Here is an 18,832-nt window from a genome sequence, read left to right on the forward strand (position 1 = left end):
ATCGCCGGCTTTGCCTCGCCTCCGCCCCCGGCCCCCGCTTCCAGCCCCAAATGTTGGCCCCCTCCAGTCCCTCCTCCTCCTCCCCCTCCAGTCCCTCCTCCCCTCTTCTTCCTCCCTCTCTTACTTCTAGTTCTGCTTCACCTTCATCTAAAAAATGAGGCCGTTTTTTAATTCGAGCCATTTCAAACCGCTCGGTTTCGAGCTATCTATCACTGCCGATAAAAAAATTTCTAAATTAAAAAAATAATAATAATAAATAAATATATATACTATATATATATTAGTAGTAGTAATAATACACAGTTACAAGGTGGAGGACACGGCCACAGGAGCGCGCCAATGTCGCTTCCCTCTGGTTTCAGCTGCAAACGCTCCCCTAAACATCTGACACCACTCTCTCTCTTCTCTCTCCTCTCTCTTCTCTCTTCGTTCTTCTTTCTTCTTCCTCTTCTTCTCATCACACAGCTCCAAAACAATGCATTCCATTCCCAGAACCATTTCTAACTCCTAACACTCCCAAACCTTCTCATCTTTTGCTTTTCAATCTTTGTGGTTTTTTTTTTTTTTTTTTTTGATCGATGATTTGAAGAATTTTGGCAAACGAGATCTGAAGAAGATCGGTATTGATAAATTTTTTTTGTTTTGTTTTGAAAATTTGGAGGTTTGTTTTGGGAATTTGATGATACGCCAAATTAGAATACATTGGCATCTATGAAGACTGTACGGGTGGTTGAAGTTGAGACGAATCGGCTTCTTCGGTGGCTTCCCAAGCTTTGTTTCAGATGGAATGGCAGATCCTGTTAATTATGGCAATCCTGAGCGTGACATCGATCAGGTCTCTCTCTCTCTCTCTCTCTCTCTCTATATATATATATATATATATTCAGGAATTCAAAACAATGTGTTGTTGATGTAAATCAGTGGATCACCATTACAGAGAATCACCATTTCAAAACAATGTGTGTTAGTGAGTGTGCTGATTTGTACATGTATGTATGCATATGCAGTTTAGTTCCCAATAGAATACTATATGATTTGAAAAACGTATATTATCCAGGAAAAGGTTTGTCAAAAACCAAAAATGGTTGGTTTTCTTTGTGTTGTTATACTAGAATATGGAGTCAAACATTTTAATTTGGCTGGATTTGGAGGCTGAAACAGAATTGTGCTTGGGCTTTTGCAAGATAATCCCAATAAGGAATATACAAAATAATAATAATGACATAGTGGTTAAAATAGGAAATTAGGGAGGAAACTTCTAGTTGGGAAAGTCAGTTTATACTTTATTATAGATTTCATAATTAATGACTCCCCCGATTTTTTTATTTTTATTTTTTACCACTAAGGGCTTATTTGATTAGCAGGATTAATAGTGGGGAATTAATAGTGGGGGAGGCTAGGGGGTGTTTGATAACCTGATTCAGCACTTAAAACTGAATGCATAATCAATTAAGGCCATTTAATAACCACAATTGATATCACTTAAAAATTTAAGTGCCTCTTAAAATATAAGCTAAAATTTTTTAAAAAAATTAAGTCATATAAAACAAACTTAATTTTGATTGAATTTATAAATGCTAAACATATGTATCGATATACACTATTATAAACTCACTACTATCACCACCACCACAATCACCATCATCATGCCACCGCCACCAGTACTATTACTACCACCACCATCACTACCACTACCGCTACTGCTGCCACCACTATCACTACCGTTATCGTTATCGTTATCGTTATCGTTATCGTTATTGCCACCATCATGCCACTACCACCAAGGGCGACTCTACACCCAATTTTGGGTGTTCAATTGAACACCTTGAATTTTTTTTTAATTATATATTTGTAATTTAATCCAAAACTTTATGTTGAACACCCTAATCCACTTTCCTGAACACCCACCATAGTTGAACACCCACTCAGCCCACTTTCTTGAACACCCAACCTAGCCCACAACCCGTTAATCAATATATATGCTTTGTGACACACAACATGTTTTGGAGCTTTGCTTTCTCAACTTGTGCAAAGTATCTTGTTTACAAAATTGTGTGGTTTTGCAATTTCTAGCAAGCGTAGCACTTGAATGTTAATGTTGATCAATAGTTTTATAACTTATCTCAATTTGAATTAAAGGAGCTTTCCTCATTTTTTTTATCATGCCAGTGATAAAAATAAAATATATTTATGTAATTTTTTTATCTACATTTTATTTTTTAAAACAATGATATTGATAAATTATAATTTTTTTTTTTAATTGTATATGATTTGAAAAGTCTAAAAAATTAAAATTTTGAATGTCTACCTTGAAATTTTTTTTTTGGGGTACTCACACTGTGAACAACCTAAAAAAAATTCTTGGTGTTGCCACTGACCGCCACCACTGCCACTTTCATCACCATTGTCATTGTTTCCATAACCACACCACCATCATTTTACTATCCCTACCATCGTTACCACTACTATCACCACCACTACCATCAACAATACCGCTACTATCATCACCATGCCACCGCCACCACTACCACCATCATACCATCACAATCACCACCACCGCTACCACTATCACCACCCTCACAAAATAAAAATTGAAATATACAATTTGAGAATAATAAATTTCAAATTTGATCTTATACATATCAAACAATTTATTTTTAGTTCAACACTTAAATTTTTATCAAACAGCTTTTTAGCTTAAAAAGTTTTTTTTTTTTGGATCGGCTTTTAGCTTAAAAAGTTAGTATTCACTTTTCAATAATTAATTTTCAATCTTCAGTTTTCAGCTTTATCAAACATCACCTTAGTGTAGGATTGATTGTCGAGTTAGATTAGTGAGGTATATAGTTTCCTCTAGTCCACGTTTGTTTTGCAATAGATATGGAAATATATAATCCCAATTATATGTATGTTTTGTATTATTAGTTGCAGGATTAAAAAAATCTGTCAATTTTGTTGGATAGAATGGTTATTGGATTCTAATCTGAATAATAAAATTTGCAACCAAATAATGGAATGTGAGTCCCATGGATTAATAATCCCAATGCTATGCTATAGTCCGCCTAATCAAACTAGCTTGTAAGAGAAAATAGCATGATAGTGAACTCCAAAAAATTAAAAAGGGGGTAGTGAACTTAGAAAGATTAAATGACTGGCAATTTTTAATAAAAGTTGTTGGTACGCCACACGCTAGATGAGATTAGTGGATAGGTTAATTTCTTTTTGCAATTGGAATGAAGTATCTTGAGTAGTTTTTTGTGTGTGTGCGCGTGCATGCACAGTTGAAGTAGCTTGAGTAGTTGAGTTTGGCATTAATTGGAATATGGTTGTCATAACAAAAGTGAACAAACAAGCCTAGAGTTAGGGGATGTAAATGCCAAATGATGCATATATTTGTAATTTTACTTTCTCAAGACTATAACAATAAAGATAAGAAAAAGAATAGATATGTAGTTGGCACAAAGAGATTGAGAGCTAACCAGTGGAAAGAAGCATCCTATAAAGGAAACAATTCTCTCATTCATGTTTTTTGATATTAGAAATTAATCCTAATAGATTGATGCAAGGCATGTGGCTTGAACTTGTGACCTCATTGACAACAATGCTATGGTTGTGCTATATCACAAAACTGGTTATAACTTATTATTACTTTCTTCAAAATTATTTAGTTTCTACCTAAAAATTAAAAAAACAAAAACAAAAAAAGTACTCATTTAACCCAAACACTGCAAAGATATATAAATACGAAAGCTATATGACATAGATGCTCTCAAGGCACTCTGAATTCTACAAATTCTGAAAGTTGGCAATCTCACTCCTCCTGCTGCACTTCACGAACTCATTACTTAGTGCCTAAAAAACTAGAACTCTATGCCTTTCAAGCCTTCCACTCCTTTTTTCAGGCAAACGCTTGTGAGCTCAAACTGTGTGACCAAGGTTGTAATATGTTATATGTTATAGGTTATTTTATTTTATTTTTATTTATTGAATTTTCTAAATGGATCAGGTTCTAGCAAACAATAATGCAAAATTAAGCCGTGTTTAAGATAAAAGATGCTCAGTAGAAGCGAGACACAAGAAAAATTGTTACACATAGATTCATTGGATACTTATATGTTTCCCTTTGTCTTTTATTATTATTATTTCTTTTATTGAAATAGAGGGTATTGAAAGTCTTGAGCTTTGCCATATGACACCTTGGAAAAAGATTATTGCTTAAAACTTCACTTATCTTTTTATTATGTAACTGATAGCATTAAAGTTAGTCATGTATGTTTATTCATTTGTACTGCTTAATTATTTTTGTTAACATCTTCACTTACTTTTTTCTTTCTTCTTTGGAAGGCACTCATTACTTTGAAAAAAGGTACCCAGTTAATTAAGTACAGCCGCAAGGGGAAACCTAAGTTTTGTCCATTCAGAATTTCTGCAGTAAGTTATCTTACTCTCACTTGAGCTATTCAGTTGTCCATGTTGAACATGGCCACATTGATATAAAATTTCCCTGCAACTGTCTTTAAAATGAAAACTTCCAAAAGAATGGTAACTAAAGATACTCTTTTCCTGCAGCAGGTTTACTTGTATTTTATATTTTTCTTCTTGTATTGTGTGAAATGTTACATCACTTGCACACAAGAAGACATGCCCACATTTGACGTAAAATGAATTTAACTGGAAATGAACCAATAACAAAGGGCTATTATAAATTAGATAAGTGCATCATGTGTGTGGGGTGAACAATGTATTTTGGCTGTACTAGATTGAGTTTTGTTTTGTATCTCTTTTCTTTTGAAAAAGAAAGTGAATAGTTTATGAACTCAATAAATGTACTCTATTTTCAAATTAGTGCAGTTGTGTTGTGAAGTTATTTTTGTGATGGACAATTCCCTCTTTCTGATCTCCAGCAGCAATAACGATACAGAACATTTAAAATGTTACCACCATTCTTATAGAGATGCTCGTATTGTTCTTTGCCTCGGTTGCTGCCAAGGGGTGTTCTCCAATGGAGATTCATTATTTCAACTTCCAGGAAGACGTCTTCTTGTTGATTAATAGGGCCTCCTTGACCATGACTGGGTGGGTAAGAGTAGAAAGGTTGGAGTTGGGGCCTTCTCGACGCTTTGATCCTGGTCGTGGAAGGTCCCAGGTATGAGGATCGGACTGGGAAGTAGGAGGGAGATTAGTGTAACTTGCCACAAAATTTTGTAACCTCAACCGTAAAATGTATAACCTTGCCACAAATTGGCGTAACAAAAAATGCCGTAATAAAGACACAAAATTTTGGACATTTTGTTACACCAATTTGTGGCGAGGTTATGCATTATGTGATTGATATTACGAAATTTTATGGTAAATTATGCCAATTTGTGATAGGGTGCATATGGTACATAGGCATTTTCCCTTCTATTATTCTTTCTCTTTCTCTCTCTCTTGTTTTCCATCCATATGTATACATACAGTTAAGAAACAAACCAAGAAAGACAACAAAATCAATGTCATGCGTGATGATCTCTGTCTCTGACCTGGAAAATGTTTGAGACTTAAAAAGTTCCTACAATTTGACCCACAATGTGGTAGTACAATAGGTGTCAATTTCTGATTAGTTACACTCAATGATATATTGTCTACCTTCCTTTGCCACATCATTGTGGGTCTAAAATCTGGTTCTCTAAAATCTGGTTCTCTAGCATTACTCCTCTTATAAATGTGTCATCAACTCTATTGACCAAACATAAATGTTCTTCTTCCCTTCCCGATAGTTCCTAGTTGTTGTGAGTCCACATTTTGTATGTTCTAAAGTCACTTTCAATTTCCCAAACAAAGGCAAACCTTAATAAATTACCAATCGATTCACGAACCTTCTAATCAATCCCAAGAGATTGGTCTTGTGATCAAAATTTTGGGTTTGGAAGTTGAGTTTGGATTTGTTAAAGTTGAAAGCCTCTATTTTACAGTGAAGTTGATCCATTATTGAACAAATATGAACTTACTTCAGTAATCTAAACCTCTCATCTTATATAACTAATTAAAAAATTATTTATGCAAAAAATAAAGTTGATCTAGTATTGATTGTCAAACTATTAGATCATAATTATCTGTAGAGCTTACATGTTTTTAAGAATAGATCGTCCAGGTGTTATATAATATATATATATATATATATATATATGTATGTATAATTCGATCATATGATTAATTATGTCTGATCAATTCAATTTTTTGTATGCATGCTCTTCTCAGCTTGTTATATTAAATAAATAGTTCAAATATGACATAGATAGAAACTAGTCCCACAATGTGCTAACTTCACCTCTAAAGTTGAGATCTTTAATTTTAACAAATCTAAACTCTTGGAAGCGTGCTCCTTTTATGGTATCTGGTTTGAAAATGTCTTAATTGCAAATAATTTCTTGGGTCAATTCATACGGGACAAATATAGCTATATGTAGGGTTGCAAATGAAGAATCATTCGTGAACAGGCTTGAACTTAGCTCGGTAAAGGTTTGTTTGAACTCGGTTCATTAAATTTTTATTGCATTCGAGCTCAAGCTCGAGCTCGTTAAAATATTAATAAAGAAGCCCAAATATACTAAAGCTGGGCTTGTTTAACATTTAATTAAATAATATAAAAATATGTATAAAAATAGGTTAAATATTTTATTTATATATTTAAATAATGTAAATGTAAATAATAGCTAAATTAATTTATGTAAATAATAGCTAACTATAGATAAAACATTTATATAATAGTGGTGGTAGATATTATTATTTTTGTAAGATATTGACTTTTTTTTTAGTATGTTTATATATATTGTTTAATCAAAATTTTAATTGTAACTTTTGTCTCATACACAAGTATAAATTTATAATTTCTTTGGCTCATTAAGGCTCGTGAGCAAGTTTAAACTCCAGTCGAGCCCAAACCAACTCGGTTCGAGCTCGTTAAAATCTTAATAAACAAGCCGAATATACTAAAACTCGGCTTGACTCGGCTCGTTTGCAACCCTAGCTATGTGGTATGTAGCTAAATATAAGTACATTTCACTAATATTTTTCGTTTTCTTCATTTTTTTTCCTTTTAAATCCATAATTCAAAAATAAACTTTTAATGAATGGCGGACCAAAAGGAGGCTTGCAAAGTTTCAAAATGTTCATGTAATTGGTAGTGTTTTTGCTTCATGCTCTGTAAATTGCTGATGGTGATCCCCTCAAAGAGCATAAAGATAAAAGAGGAGCAATTCTATGACACTTAAAAAAATAAAAAATAAAAAGATTATTTTTATATATTACTCCATTTGTCCTAAATTGTTTGTTTGGCATGGAAAACAATAACTTAAAAATTGTAATCTAGTATCAAAATTTTCAATTTTAAACCGATTAAAATATCTCATTAAGTACAATTAATTTGTGAAAAAAATTAAAAATTTAACAAAAAAATACATTTGTTAAGTTATTATTTTTTTGGACAAACAATTTAGGATACAGATATTATACAGGTAGATAAATTATACAATATTAATAAAAAAATATTGAAAATAATCCTTACAACTGTTGTTAAGGTTGGCAAAATGTATTAAAAATGTAAAAGACGTATAAAATATATAAAAATAAAGTAATAAAAATTTTTGCATAAAAATATGATCATTATAATATTATTAATTAATTATATATTTTGAAGTTAATGGTGTAAAATGATATAAAAAATGGCATGAGTCCTAGCACAACTCAGTCTTTTTTTTATTAAAAAAAAAATTCCTTTTTTGTTGTTTATATTTTGTATGTGTCTATTTCAATATTAACTAAGAATTTTATTTACAATTTTAGTGATGTTTTTAAAATTTTATACTTATAAAATTATAAAAAGTGTATGTTTTAGTATAATTTTTGCACTGTCTACACTATTAATAAACTAATTAAAATCTTATAGTCAAATTTAGATAAATATAATTTGGCCATCCATCATTCTAATTTATGCGTGTGTCACTGCTTCTAATCTAAACCTTAGTTAAATATCAATTTTCAAAGTTAAAATTTACAATAAAACCACCTTGACTGAATAATTATTGTACATAATTCTAGGATTAAACTTTGGTTAACTTTCTCTACTTTGTACATTATTTGCGATTAAACATTATTTTTCATATACCCAATATTTAAATTCAACACAGACTTTAGAATCTTTCACATCATTTTATAATGTTTGTGAATCTAAAAAACTCCAAGGAAGTTCAAGACAATTTTGGAAGGTTCTAGAATATTTTAAAACAATCTAAAACTTAAAAAAATATTGTAAAAGTCTGAAACAATCTAGAAAGTTCTAAAGTGTTCTAGAAAAGTATAAAAAATTCCACTATGTACTAAGATTTTTTTTAGAGAATTCTATAATATTGTGAAAGAATGAAAGTAAGCTAAAGTATTCTAGAAGGTTAATGATAGCCTTTGAATTAAGTTAATCCTAACTGTCTATTAAAGAGGTGAAAGACTATATAAAGGAACTCCTCATTTACCATCCCTCAATTTGCAGATATTCTGTTTAAGCATAAAGCTTCCCTATTTCAAACCAATAGGGTTGATAAATTACTTGATCATTCGTTCTTGCTTGAACAATTTTTTTTTAAGAAGATAAATCAACATTACCATCCAACACTCTTCTTGTTCATGAAAACTTGATTGGTTGCTATTTCACCGACCCTACTATTCATTACTGTAAACAACTTTTTCATTTCTTTGAAAGATTTTATCTTGCCATGCAATTCTATTTTATCGAGTATACTATTTATTATTTTAGTTCTTCATTTTTTTGAAAATTTTATCTTGCCCCGCAATTAAAAAACTAAATGTTATCTAAACGGTATTATTTTTTCATGTCTAACTCTCACGATTCAATGTGAGAGGAACTAAAACTCAATAAAAGTTCACAAAAGTAATTTAAAAAATAATTTAGCATATTTTTTTATTTATTCATATCCTATTTAAATACAATAAATAAAGATAAATACTGAAGAGATGTATGACTGGAACAATTCCGCCCTAACACATTGTTTTTCCTCATGAATGCTCAATAGACTGGTGTGTGGTAGTGTTGGGTTCGAATGGATCATGGGAGGGGAGAATATCGTTGGCTGGTAGTGGGTTTGGGTACGGGAATAGATAAGCACCTTCCCCAAAATTTTATATGATGAGCTAACCAAACTAATAGGCCTAAAGTCCTTAATTTTCCCCACGTTTTCCCTTTTAGGAATCAAACAAACAAAAGATGCATTCATGCACAAATTCCTACTCCCTTCTCAAAAAACTCATTAAAAACATTCATCAAGTTCATTTTCACAATGTCCCATCAGTCTTGAAAAACTGCCACAGAAAACCCATCCGGCCCAGGAGCTTTATCTCTCTCACAGTGAAAAACAGCCTCTCTAATCTCCATCTCCTCAAATGTGTCTTTCTAACCATCTTGCATTGACATCTCCAATCATCCTCCAATCTAAACCTTCAATTCCAGGTCTCTCAATCCCCCCATCTGAATAAAGATGTGAATAGAAATTAAAGATCTCATCACAAATTAGGTCCTCTTTATCCACAAACACTCCTTGATCCACCTCAAGCCTCTTAATAAACTTCTTCCAATATCTTAACTAATCATGCGTATCTATTTAAGTCTTTGTCTTCTGTAATTAGATCCATGCATGGTGTAATTTAGTTAATGGAAATTTTAGCTGGACTTGCTTATTAAAATGCATGTACATGTGTAGTAATTCAGATACTATTTACTTGTACTTCTACAAGGTACATTGACTTCATCTTTTTCTTGACTCAAAAGTCATGACATACAAATTAATAACACCAAGAGTAATGATTTAATGATATTTGCAGGATGAAACGACAGTGATCTGGTACTCTAATGGACGTGAAAGGAATCTGAAGTTGTCATCTGTTTCACGGATTGTCCCTGGACAGAGAACCGTGAGTTAGCACATCTTTTAAGGGTGAACTGATAATTTTAAGTTTGGAGTTCATTTAACCTGATTTGGAGTATGGTACCAATATTTTTGTTGAGCAGTTGCGAGGTGACATAGCATTAAAAAATTTAGTTGTTAAATGTATTGTTACAGGCTGTGTTTAGAAGATATTTGCGCCCTGAAAAGGAGTACTTGTCATTTTCACTTATATATAATAACGGTGAAAGATCTCTAGATCTGGTGAGTGAAAGTAAATATCTAATTTTAGTTATTTTAATTGCAATACTTTCAGAGCAATGTGAACCATGATGATGAGACACTTTCAGTGCATTTGTTAAATCTAATTTTTTCTACTCTATAGATTTGCAAAGACAAAGTTGAGGCGGAGTTGTGGCTTGCAGGCCTGAAGTCTTTACTATCTCCTGGTCAAAAGTATAGTAGACGTACTCGAAGTGATATTAGTGATGTAAGTTTTTAATCTTGACTCTGGCTTGAAATGATTAACCCTATTTTCCTTTAATATATGTTATTTCTCCCTTTCTTAAGAATAATAAATTTATTGTGTTGTACAATTCAACTATTTTGATGGGCTTAACAACTTAAGTAATTTAAATATGAATTTTTATTACCATTGCTAGAATTTTCTTGTTGATTGCTAAAAGAAGGTGTTTTCTAGAGACATGCTGCACACAAACCGCTGTCCCTATTTTTTCTTTGATCGTGTAGATCATGTCACTGCATTTATTATCTGAAATGTCATTAATATGGAAATGCACAATCTGTTTCTTCAATTTGCATTTTTTGGGGTTACATCGGAGGCCCCTGCCTAGGGGAGTGTCCAATTTGCAAATTTATCATACTCCTTTTACAGCAAAGAGTTGGTTGCTATTGAACTCTGCTTTGGCTACTAAAGTATCCATCGAATGGATACAACATTCCCAATTTTTTATTTTATTTTAATTTTAAAGAAAGAGGGTAATAGTGGGCTGGCAATAAATCTATAATTAAGATTTAAATATGTTTTTCAAATATGATGAGAAATTCATAAAATCCTACAATTTTATCAGTATATGTGCAAAAGCTTGTATAGTTCAAGCTAGTACTGTTCAAATCACTCACTCATGCTAAACGGGTTCATTAAAGTTAAAAAAATTTCCTTGCAAAAACAGTAGTACAAAAACAATTGAAATTTTCTCTTGGACAAAATTCTTCATCTCCTCCTAAGATATTTTATTGTATTGTGTCACTTGTGCATAACTAATGCTATCATTGAATATGTACATTATGTGTAAGACACATATTATTTAATTGCTTTGCCATTAAACTTCTAGGAGGTTGGTATTTATTACTAGATAATGAACTTCATGTATTTGTCTAGTTGCTAACAAATCACTTGTTTGTTCACTTGTGTCTTTATATGAATTTTTATATTTTATCATGAGGTACTTACTATATCTGAGTACTAGCTGTCAATTATGTTTTGAAATTTCAGGTGACTATGCCAACCTTCATGAGGCATACTATTTAATTGTTTGTTGAGTGTAAATATCATTCATACTTGAATTCCATGCAGTTTCCACTTACTTTAATACAGTCCAAATGATTTCTTGTTCATATACTTTATGACAATGGCCTCATTCATTAAAGCGTGAATAAGTCAGTGGTAGTTTATTGTGTAGTTCCTTTGTTTCCTTATCCAAGACAAACCTTGATAGTAATGATTATAATTCTGTTGTTTTTACATTTTACTGCAGTTATATGCTGGTGGTAGTGATTTCTTTTCCAATGGCCGTCCTTTTGGTGCGACACTAGAGTTCACTTCAAGTATCGCCCGTGGTAGAGTGTCCATTGATTCATGTGCTAGTGAAACTTTGAATTTTCCAAGCTCAGATGTGGGGTCTGAACGTGCAAGTATGCAAGGAAGAACAAGCATTGGAGATGGTTTCCGAATTAGTGTTTCAAGCACTCCTAGTTGTTCAAGTCAAGGCTCTGGACCAGATGATATAGAATCCTTGGGTGACGTCTATATTTGGGGAGAGGTTTGGTGTGACACAACTGATGGATCTGTGAGTCCATATCCTACAAAAAATGATGTGTTGATTCCTAAACCTTTAGAATCGAATGTTGTTCTTGATGTTCACCAAATTGCTTGTGGTGTTCGACATTTTGCTCTTGTTACGAAGCAAGGCGAGGTCTTCACTTGGGGAGAGGAATCTGGGGGGAGACTTGGTCATGGAATTGATAAGGATTTCAGTCGCCCTCATCTTGTTGATTTTCTAGCGGTTACTAATGTAGATTTCGTTGCATGTGGTGAATATCATACATGTGCTGTATCTATTTCTGGTGATTTATATACCTGGGGTGATGGTGCCCATAATGCTGGTCTTCTTGGTCATGGCACAGATGTTAGCCACTGGATACCGAAAAGAGTTTCTGGTCCTCTAGAAGGAGTTCAAATTTTTTCTGTTGCATGTGGCACGTGGCATTCAGCATTGATAACTTCTAATGGAAAGTTATTTACATTTGGTGACGGAACATTCGGTGTCTTGGGCCATGGTGATCGAGAAAGTGTCCCTTTTCCCAGGGAAGTTCAATTATTAAGCGGATTAAAGACTATTAAGGTTGCATGTGGAGTGTGGCACACTGCAGCCATTGTAGAGGTTATGGGCCAACAAGGTGCGAATGTTTTATCTAGGAAGTTGTTCACTTGGGGGGATGGCGATAAAAACCGATTGGGTCATGGAAACAAGGAAACATATCTGCATCCGACCTGTGTCTCTGCACTTATTGACTACAATTTCCATCAGCTAGCTTGTGGACATTGTATTACTGTGGCCCTTACTACATCTGGACATGTCTTCACGATGGGCAATACTGCTTATGGTCAATTGGGCAATCCACAGTCTGATGGAAAGTTGCCTTGTTTAGTACAAGATAGATTGGTAGGTGAATTTGTCGAAGAAATATCATGTGGTGCATATCATGTTGCTGTCCTGACATCAAGAAGTGAAGTTTTTACTTGGGGTAGAGGTGCCAATGGAAGATTGGGACATGGGGACATTGAAGATCGGAAGTCTCCAACTTTGGTTGAAGCACTAAAAGATAGGCATGTAAAAAACATATCGTGTGGCTCAAATTATACCTCGAGTATATGCATTCATAAGTGGGTATCTGGAGCAGATCAATCAATTTGTTCTGGTTGTCGGCAAGCGTTTGGTTTCACTAGAAAGAGACATAATTGTTATAACTGTGGATTGGTTCATTGCCATGCTTGCAGCTCCAAGAAAGCATTGAAAGCTGCATTGGCTCCAACTCCAGGCAAACCTCATCGTGTTTGTGACTCTTGCTATGCTAAACTAAAATCTTCTGACGCTGGTAATGGCTCTTATTATAATAGGAAATTTACTGCCCTTCATCACACAATAGACAATAGGGAGAGATCAGACAGGGGAGAGTCAAGAACTTCAAGAATTTTGCTCTCTCCTACCACAGAACCAGTCAAGTACCTCGAGGTAAAGTCAGCAAAGCCTGGAACGAGGTCTGATAACTATGCTATAGTCCGAGCTTCCCAAGTTCCATCACTTTTACAACTAACAGACATTGCATTCCCAAGTTCATTGAGTGCTCTTCAATATGCTTTCAAACCTATTACGGCACCTCATCCTCAACCTCAGCCTCCTCCACAGTTTCAGCCTCAGCCTCCGTCGGCAGCCAACTCAAGATCCTCTTCACCATTCTCAAGAAGGCCAAGTCCTCCACGCTCTGCATCTCCTGTATTTTCTAAGGGCGTGATTGATAGTCTCAAGAAGACCAAAGATCTTTTGAGCCAAGAAGTGACAAAATTGCAGAGCCAAGTACTTTTTTTTTTCCTTCCTTTTTTTGTACTAACAAGCTTGGTTTTGTTTTTTTTCTACTAATTCATTGTCATAAGATTTTGAATCTAGATGCAGCCCCTTGATAAGAATTTACTTACTTTTATTTTGTCTTGACTTCAGATTAAAAGTTTAAAGCTGAAATCTGAAGTCCAAGATACTGAGATTAAAAAACTAGAAAATTTTGCCCAAGACGCTACTCTCTTGGCTGCGCAGGAATCTTCCAAATGTATAGCCGCAAAGGAAGTTATCAAGTGTGTCTCAACTCAGGTGCTCATACTAATCCCTACTCATACTAATCCCTCTTTTACCAATTTCATGGCATTTCTCCCTTAGGGGGGCCCTTGTGGTGGATGGGGGAAACCAAAATGGTGGCTTTTTCTAATTCATATGACATCCATAATTATTACACAGATACATACACATGAATAGATGTTTGTATATTAAAAATCTATGTCTGCTTATATTTTGGAAAGACCTGGTTTTGTAAGAAAGTATCGTTTTTGGAGAGATGGAATCTTTAGATTTTGAAACAAATTAGCACAGGTTACCTCAAAATGGAAACAACCCTTTCAAATTGCATGTTTTCCATTGATGTGTGTGTGTGTGTGTGTGTGAACATTAAAAAAATCCATTGATATTGTTGAGTCACTGAAAAATGAAGTCATAAATTGCCAATTTACTATAATTTTTTTACAAAGGGAGAGAAAAGAAGATATAATTGTCCTTTTATTTGTTTTCACTTGAGATTGTAGGGAGCTTCTATTTGCACACACCCATACACTCTATGCACATCCTTCTCAATAAATAACTTGTTCGGAAGTAGCATTCTAAAAATTATCATTTCTTTCGATAGTAGAATTTCGAATTTTTTTTATTTTTTTGACATTCAACTTCCAAATGTGTTTATTTGAATTGTGTGTGATGTCCATAATAGTAATTTCACTTGGGAATAAAATTGTAATAAAAATAATTATCATTAAGTGTGTGCATAGAGTGCATTGGGTGTGTGCAAATAGAAGCTCCCGAGATTGTACTAGCCTGATCTGCATCTTCGATTGAACAAGCACATGGAGATATGCATAATTATTGTTTCCAAAAGTGTGATTTTCAACCTGGGTTATCAAACTTAACTGACCAGTGACAAGGTATAATGGAACCTTCGATAGTTTGGGGTAAATCTTTCAGGTCGTATTGGCCTTCAACTTGTGAAGCCCTTGTTCACACGACCACATTTGGTGTGGGCTGTTCAACCTGGCTTGGTCAAAGCTACTTGAGTTGTTCTATTTGGTTCATTCTGTGTAATATTTATTCAAAAATATTTGAGAATTGTGGGTTAGGAGACTTGAAATCAGAAACTCAGCAATGCAGTGGAATAGCGAATCAAGTGCAACTTTTATTTATCACAATGATCTTTGAATACATGCAAGACACACACGGATGCACATATAACATCTTCACAGCTAATATAATGTGTAGCAATTGGACACATAATATCGGACAATTAAAAACCCAAAACCTACAAGCGTTGTTTCTCCTTTATCGCAATGAGATCAAGGTGCTTGCTTACTCTCCATAGCCGCACTGGCAGATTGGCTATATTGATGAATTTGACCTATCAGAACTTGAGATTTATTGTATTACTGGCTCTTGGCCCAATGTTAGACCTCTACAAACTAATGCCATTTGAATGGAAGGTCCAATGCTGGTAGAAAAGTGGTTTTCCATGAACCTTGTCCTCCACTAGTTGCCAGGTTGGGAAATTACCCTATAGGTTATGTATTTTAGGATCAAACAGACTAAGAGTGATCCTAAACAATTTCTGTAGATAAAGGAGTCCAGAAAAGAGTGAGGGAACTGCATTTATCCACACGTAATATAGCTTATTTACTTCCATATGATATGAATCACATGATAACCCCAAATACTGATACATAGAGTCATTTCAGAAGCACAAGCATATTTATTGGTGTATATTTACATTGACAGATGAATTCAAGCATATGGTTTTTAATTCTTCAGTTCCAGCAGACAGAAATGCGAGAGAAAGATGAACTCATTATTCTATTGCATTACTGAATCTTTTGATGTTGAAAAAGAGAACTTATCTAACATTACCCTCCAAGGACTCCATCAGTTTTACTTCTGCTTTCTGGTTCTGTTTCTAAATTTTATATACAATCATGCATATGTATCATGTCATGCATTAACTATGTGACCCAATACTGGAACCAGTGATCTGGCTGCAATTAAGTAATGGCTTTGCCATGTGTAATTAACATGATAACTTTTTTGGGTGAATAACATGATAACTTGTATTGCTTGAAAAAAAAAAAAAAAAAAAAAAAAAAAAAAAAAAAAAAAAAAAGAAGAAGAAGGCAAAAGTGGTGCACCCACTGGCCCTATGCCAAGTTTGTACTACATGTTTTGTATATATAGTTCTATGACCAATGCCATTGATCTCCTAGTTTGTGTGCATATACTTGGACAGGTTTCTTTTGCTGCTAGTATATGTTTGATGGATATATAGTAAGATTCGACATGACAAAATTAAGAATGAATATCTTTGTGAATTGGTAGGAGCAAACACCAAGTGAAAATAAGTTGAGAGAGAGAACAGACTAAGATGGTTGGGTCATGTACAATAAAGACCTGTAGATGCAATGGTTAGGAATAATCATCATAAATGTAAATATTAGTGGTTGACCTAAATAGGTATGGGATGTGGTACTAAAGAGAGGTATGGATTTATTTAACTGAGCATATAGTCCTTGACAAAGTGGTATGACAAAAAATAATTCATGTAGCGGACCCTACTGTGTTGTGACACAAGGCTTAGTTTGGTTTGATTTGGTTTGGTTTGGTTAAACTTTCTTGGGCAAAATATTAAGATAGGTTACCCTTTTTCTTATAGAAAACTCATGTGGCATGATTGACCTGTGATGACAGAAAAGTAATGTTGTAAGATGACACTGATCTCTTTTTAATACTGTGTCAGTAATAGGTAAATTATGTTAATATGCCTGTATTTTCTCTGCTTTTTGTGTTATTCAGTTGAAGGAAATAAAAGAGAAGTTGCCTCCTGAGGTATCAAACAGTGACGACTTTAAAGACATGAATGCTCTAGTCGAAGATTTTCTGAGTAGGAATAGAGTTCCAGGGTCTGATTCTCATTCTTCCTTGCAAGAAGACTTGGTGTATGACCATCAAAATCGGCCTGATAGAACTTCCTTGATTGAGTCTACTAATAGGCAAGATCGTAGGATGGAAGATCATCTGGATGTTGTAGGAGTTAGAGAACTACCACAAAATGGTGAAGATACTCCAAGGAATAGTAACAGACTATCTGATGCTAGAGAACCTGTACCTATACAAAGCAATGAGAGTGGTTCAAGATCACCTAAAGCTCCTCCAAAGACTGAAGGACAAAAAGAAGTCATTGAACAATTTGAACCCGGTGTTTATGTAACTCTTATTCAACTGCAGGAAGGTACTAAGATCTTCAAGCGAGTTAGATTCAGGTACTGATAGAGATTATTTATTACTGTTTTTTTTTTGTCTTTACTGAACTGTTTTCATATTTTAATCAACTTTTTATATTTTTAGATGCACTAAAAAGTAAAATATATGTGAAATTTTTTTGAAATACGTTCACTAAAGAAGAAAAAAAGAAACAAAAACTAGCACGAAAATATGAAAACTAGTTGATAATTAACCACAGTATTCATGTACTTTAATTTCTATATTCAACTTCATGATGCTTATGTGACAATTATCTTATTACCTGGAATTCGACTCATACGGTTCTACAGCAAAAGAAGGTTTGCCGAGCAGCAGGCAGAGGAATGGTGGAAGGAAAACAAAGACAGACTACTTAAAAAGTACAGCCCGCCGCCAACGTCAAATAACACTCCAACGAGACCACCCACAACTCCAACGCCTGCTGATGAGAATGCTGAGGTGGTGAATACTGAGGCGGCAAATACTGAGGTGACACCATCTCTGTAAACATGGTTTTGTAGCTTAGTCTCTTGCAATCAAATGCGGACAAATGCGAAAAGTGTAAGTAGGAAAAGTTATCAGCAACTGTATGAGACGGTGGATGTTGTAAGGCCGACGTGTTTGCTCTCAGAAACATATTATAGCTTTTTTCCGAGTACGATGGACAACGGGATTCTTTCTTTATTCTGGCCTGCAGGCACGATATCTAATGTCGTAAAAGACAAAAGTGAAATGCTTCTTAACACCAATTGATTTTTAGGAGAGGTGGTGAAACTCGGTGTGACAATAATTTTTGTCATTCATTTAAATATTTATTCTTTTGTGTTGTGCTATTTCCAGAATCTAATAGTTGCTATTCAAGTTGTACAGTAAGTGAATTTTCTAGTGGGGAAAAAACATACATTGTTGTCATTTGTAGAGCTACATTTTTTAGGTAGAACCCTTTGTAATGCAAGGAAGTGCATTTTTCTTTCATTGTATCTGGGAGAGAGATCAGATTGTAGGGCTTCCGCAAGTTTTATGCATGTTGATATGGCAGTTCAGATTAATGCTAGAATGATCAAATTAATGTATCAATTTTTATGTCATTGCCACATTTTTAATGGGGATGTCATGTTGTGAGCAAATGACCTCAAGCACAGAGAAACTACAACCAAAAAAATAAAAATTAAATAAATTAAATTAAATTATACAAGCTGTGTATTAGGTTTCGACAAGAATGAATCAAAGGCATGGGGATGTTGGTACTGTTCGGCTTGCAAAACAATTGGTAATGGTTCTGTTTGTAGTTATTCATGTATTGGTTTTGATCAAGTTTCTGAAAAGTGGTTGCGGTCGCCGTAACGGTGGCAGTGGCACGATTGCGGTGGCGGGGTGTAAAGGCTTTAGCATTACGGTTGCGGTAACTGGAACCGTGAATTTTTTTATTTTTCGCACAATCTGAAAAAAATTTATCGATACGCATATTTTTTTTTTCCATGATCATATTTATTAGGTTTAAAA

The 18,832-nt window shown here is 34.0% G+C and overlaps 1 protein-coding gene across 2 annotated transcripts; it reads left to right on the forward strand.

Annotated features, from left to right (window-relative positions):
• Nucleotides 1-291: 291 nt before the first annotated feature.
• LOC114323941 (PH, RCC1 and FYVE domains-containing protein 1) lies at nt 292-18,406 on the forward strand. Of its 2 annotated transcripts, none has more exons than XM_028271638.2 (9): nt 292-835; nt 4,345-4,431; nt 9,871-9,960; nt 10,110-10,196; nt 10,318-10,422; nt 11,711-13,810; nt 13,952-14,098; nt 16,883-17,349; nt 17,641-18,406. In XM_028271638.2, the coding sequence occupies exons 1-9, from the start codon at nt 788-790 to the stop codon at nt 17,834-17,836; spliced, it is 3,327 nt and encodes a 1,108-aa protein (XP_028127439.2). In that variant the 5' UTR covers nt 292-787; the 3' UTR covers nt 17,837-18,406. The 2 variants fall into 2 exon arrangements, with proteins under 2 accessions (XP_028127439.2, XP_082733824.1); XM_082877698.1 differs by having other exon boundaries at nt 308-835; nt 9,871-9,983.
• Nucleotides 18,407-18,832: the final 426 nt, after the last annotated feature.

Source organism: Camellia sinensis, chromosome 7 (assembly GCF_055761805.1).
Source record: "Camellia sinensis isolate YWXY chromosome 7, ASM5576180v1, whole genome shotgun sequence".
Taxonomy (NCBI): domain Eukaryota; kingdom Viridiplantae; phylum Streptophyta; class Magnoliopsida; order Ericales; family Theaceae; genus Camellia; species Camellia sinensis.